Source organism: Carlito syrichta, unplaced genomic scaffold (assembly GCF_000164805.1).
Source record: "Carlito syrichta isolate Samal-C Ts95f unplaced genomic scaffold, Tarsius_syrichta-2.0.1 Scaffold275594, whole genome shotgun sequence".
Lineage (NCBI taxonomy): Eukaryota > Metazoa > Chordata > Mammalia > Primates > Tarsiidae > Carlito > Carlito syrichta.
In genome coordinates this window covers 827-4,666 of record NW_007219690.1, presented here as the reverse complement: position 1 = coordinate 4,666, position 3,840 = coordinate 827, and the positions used below count along the sequence as shown (strand labels likewise).

Below are 3,840 nucleotides of genomic sequence, written 5' to 3'. Positions count from 1 at the left end.
TTTTCAAATTCATCCATGTATACCAGGTATTAGCACTTCATTTTTTTAAATTTGTGAATAAATATTTAAGTGTATGGATAGACCATATCTTATTTATCTTTCGTCTGTTTATGGGTACTTGGGTTGTTTTCACTTTTTGTCTATTATGAAGAATGCTGCTGTGAACTTTTGTATGTTACACATTTTTGTGAGACATATATGTATATATATGTACATGGTTTTTTTTTTTTGAGTTGGAGTCTCACTCTGTCACCCAGACTGGAGTGCAGTGGCCGCTCTCAGCCACCACAGCCTCGACCTGCTGGGCTCCGGCTATCCTTCCATCTCAGCCTTCCAAGTAGCTGGAATTACAGGCATGCGCTACCACGCCTGGCTGATTTTTTGATTTATTGTAGAGATGAGTTCTTGCTGCCTAGGCGGGTCTCGAACTCGCAGACTCAGGCAATCCACTCACCTCAGCCTTCCAAAGGCGCGGGATTACACGCTGAGCCACCGAGCCCGGCTTGTACATGTGTTTATATAGATATATTTTCATTTCTTTTGGTGTGGACTTGCTGGGTCATATGGTAACTCGTTTACTTTGGCGGAGCTGGCAAAATGTCTTCCAGAGAGGCTGTACCATTTCACAACGCCACCAGCAATGCATGAGAGTTCCAATGGCTCCATATTCCTGCCAACATTTGTTATGTTGTGTTGGGTGTGTCTCTCCAGTTGTCTCAGTAATATGTTGAAAAGACTATTCTTTCCCCATTGACTTGTCTAGGCACCCTTTTGGTCAGTGACCGTCAATATGGGGTTTATTTCTGAATCACCTCAGAGCCCTTTGCATGCTGGTCTGTCACCTGGAACAATCTTCCTCACCTTTTAAACCTGCGTGTCACCTTCTTGCCAGTTTTCCTGGCTAGTCTATACTAATCCTTCAAGTCTTATTATAAGTTTCTTTACATAATCTTTAATGATTCTTTTTCTAGTAATCTTCCAACCCCTCCTAATCTAAGTTAGGCCCTTTGAAAGTACTCTTTCATTATACTTTGTACGTTTTCATTATACTACTTTCAAATAATGTACTTGCGTATTTTTTGTTTGAAAAAAATTTTTTTTTATTAGGGCACTAGGTCCTAGAGAGCAGGAACCATTTTTGTTTGGTTTATTACTATATTCTCAGTACCTCTTACTGTGCCTGTCAACATAAAAGAAAGTGGCAGGCAGTATTTTATTTTAAACTACATGCTTATTGTGTTAGTGACTCAAGTTTCATTTCATTTTCTATCTCAGGGCCATGAAATGACAAGTATTGGACTGCTGCTTGGTGTTTCTGCTGCAAAACTAGGCACCATGGATATGTCAATCACTCGACTTCTCAGCATTCACATTCCTGCTGTCTTACCCCCAACATCCACAGAACTGGATGTTCCTCACAACGTCCAAGTGGCTGCAGTAGTTGGCATTGGCCTCGTATATCAAGGGACAGCTCACAGACATACTGCAGAAGTCCTGTTGGCTGAAATAGGTATAGGATTAATAGTGCTGAATCTTCATAGGCATACATTTCCTATTTCTAAATAAACCCAAGCAAAAATAAGAGTAAATTATAAAAATTAAGGAGAAATTATAGTAGTTTTGTGAGCACAGAATGATCTCGTACTAATTTTAAAAACAACTGCAGGTAGTGTTTTCCAAAACTAATGTTACTATGCAAGTTATTAGCCTGGATATTTATTAGGCCAACCCATTACTGAGCTCCAGTGGTCACATTCACTGAGGTACCTGTGGTCGTAATCACAGATGTGGGTGCTGCTTATCCTGCTGTGTCTTTACCAGGCAAAGTCTAACAGAGACTTGCACTTAAAACTCAAAGTTGACCGTTTTGGTCCCTAATATCACGGTGTTTATTCTGTTGGACAACAGCACTTCCAACAGAATGTAAGTGATTGCTTTTTTTGTTGTTGTTTTTTGGTACACTGACAGCTGTGGAAACCAATTATGATAGTGTCAGAACTTTCTGAGTGGAGTTTTATTTCATCCACATTTCTTGTGTAACTTACTAGAAAGTTAACTCTAAAATGTTTGTGAGTTGAAAATTTGAGAAGCTAGATTCAACTGTATTGCTTATGTTTTTCAGGAAGGCCCCCTGGTCCTAAAATGGAATACTGCACTGACAGAGAGTCATACTCTTTAGCTGCTGGCTTTGCCCTGGGCATGGTCTGCTTGGGGGTAAGCACCATCTGTGCCTTCCCATGTTTTATTTATGGCATCTGCATGTTGAGACAAATAACCTTAACTCTTAAACTCAAATACTACTCTGACTTACTATGACTTAGCCTGATTCCCAGCCCTTTCTTCTTCCTGGATGTTTTTCAAAGCACCAGATTTGTGAATGGGGGAAAAACTATAGTGAAGAATGGGGCTTAAGAATTTTTTTTCCCCCAGCTCATCTATGTATTCATGAATAAACTGGGAAATGAAGGTTCTTTTTTCTGGTTTCTTTTTTAAATAGGAGTCTCACTCTGTTGCCCAGGCTGGAGTGCGATGGCAGAGTCCAGCATTTTGAGGCTGTGGTGGCCTTGAGTGTGCCACTGCATCCCAGCCTGGGTGACAGTGAGACTCTGACTCCAAAAAAAAAAAAAAAGACAACCTGTATATTCCAATGCCAATTCCATTAGGTAGGATTGGGATTACTGAGGCATAGGGTAAATGGTACATTTCGTTTGAACTGATACACCTTTTTCTGTTTTACACTTGAACCAACGCTGTTTGAGAATGCTGGCTGTTGCACAACTTGCTGATAATTGGTGTTACTTGTTTTTAACATTTCTGCTGATAAATGTGCCATGATATTTCATTGTAGTTTAAATTTGTATTTCTCTGCTGGCTAATGATGCTGACAACTTTTTCATTAGCTTATTGGTCCTCCATATATCTTTTTTTGTGAAATATCTTTCAAGTCCTTTGCTTATTTTTTTTTTTTGAGTTGGAGTCTCACTCTGTCGCCCAGGCTAGAGTGCAGTGGTATGCTCATGGCCACCGCAGCCTTGACCTACTGGGCTCAGACAACCCTTCTGCCTGAGCCTTCCAAGTAGCTGGAACTACAGGCACACACCACCATACCTGGCTAATTTTTAAATTATGTAGAGATGAGATTTTGTCAAGTTGCCCAGGCTGGTCTCAAACCATTAGACTCAGGCAGTCCTCTCACCTCCACCTCCCAAAGTGGTGGGATTACAGGCATGAGCCACTGTGCTTGGCTGGGAATGAAGTTTCTTTTTTTTGTGATGGTTCTACCTTATAATTTTATTTCAATTAGTTTCTGTTTTTCTTGTGTTAACAAAGGGCTCTGAGAAACACTTCTTCAATGCACACCAGAGCCATCTCTCTGTTTTCTCAGTTGTCATGCACAGTTCTCACCATGAATGCATATCTTTCAGTATTACAAATGTTCCCTTGTGACTGTGGCACAGGGAAAGTCATGGATACCCACAATTCCTATTGGAGATGGGGTAGATCCTCAGATTCCACTGAAGGATGGCAGCATGTACTATTTAGGTTTCATCTGAATGCTCCATCAGCTCCATGCAGGACGGGAATAATCCAATGCACATTTAAACAGGGTGGCAGTTACTGTCCTGCATAACTCAGGAAGGGCTGGAGATTTGGCTGATGTGCCGTGTCTCTTCATTTCCCAGGGTTCTTTCCTTTGCTCCAGACAGGTGATCAGGTCTGGCTTAGAGACAGCAAGTCCTAGAAAAACCAGGTTTCTATGGTTCTCTAACATCACATTCCTGTACAATATTTGCTGAATGGGGTCCAGGAATACCCACTCCTCTTGAGAGAATTCTATGG

General features: G+C 41.0%; 1 protein-coding gene across 1 annotated transcript; it reads left to right on the top strand.

The window, feature by feature from the left end:
* Positions 1–1,275: 1,275 nt before the first annotated feature.
* LOC103254343 (anaphase-promoting complex subunit 1-like) lies at positions 1,276–2,214 on the top strand (the record flags this gene model as incomplete). The annotated part of the gene is made up of 2 exons (XM_008052460.1): positions 1,276–1,510; positions 2,123–2,214. Coding segments are annotated over 2 exons (327 nt in total), but the record flags the coding sequence as incomplete, so codon positions are not given.
* Positions 2,215–3,840: the final 1,626 nt, after the last annotated feature.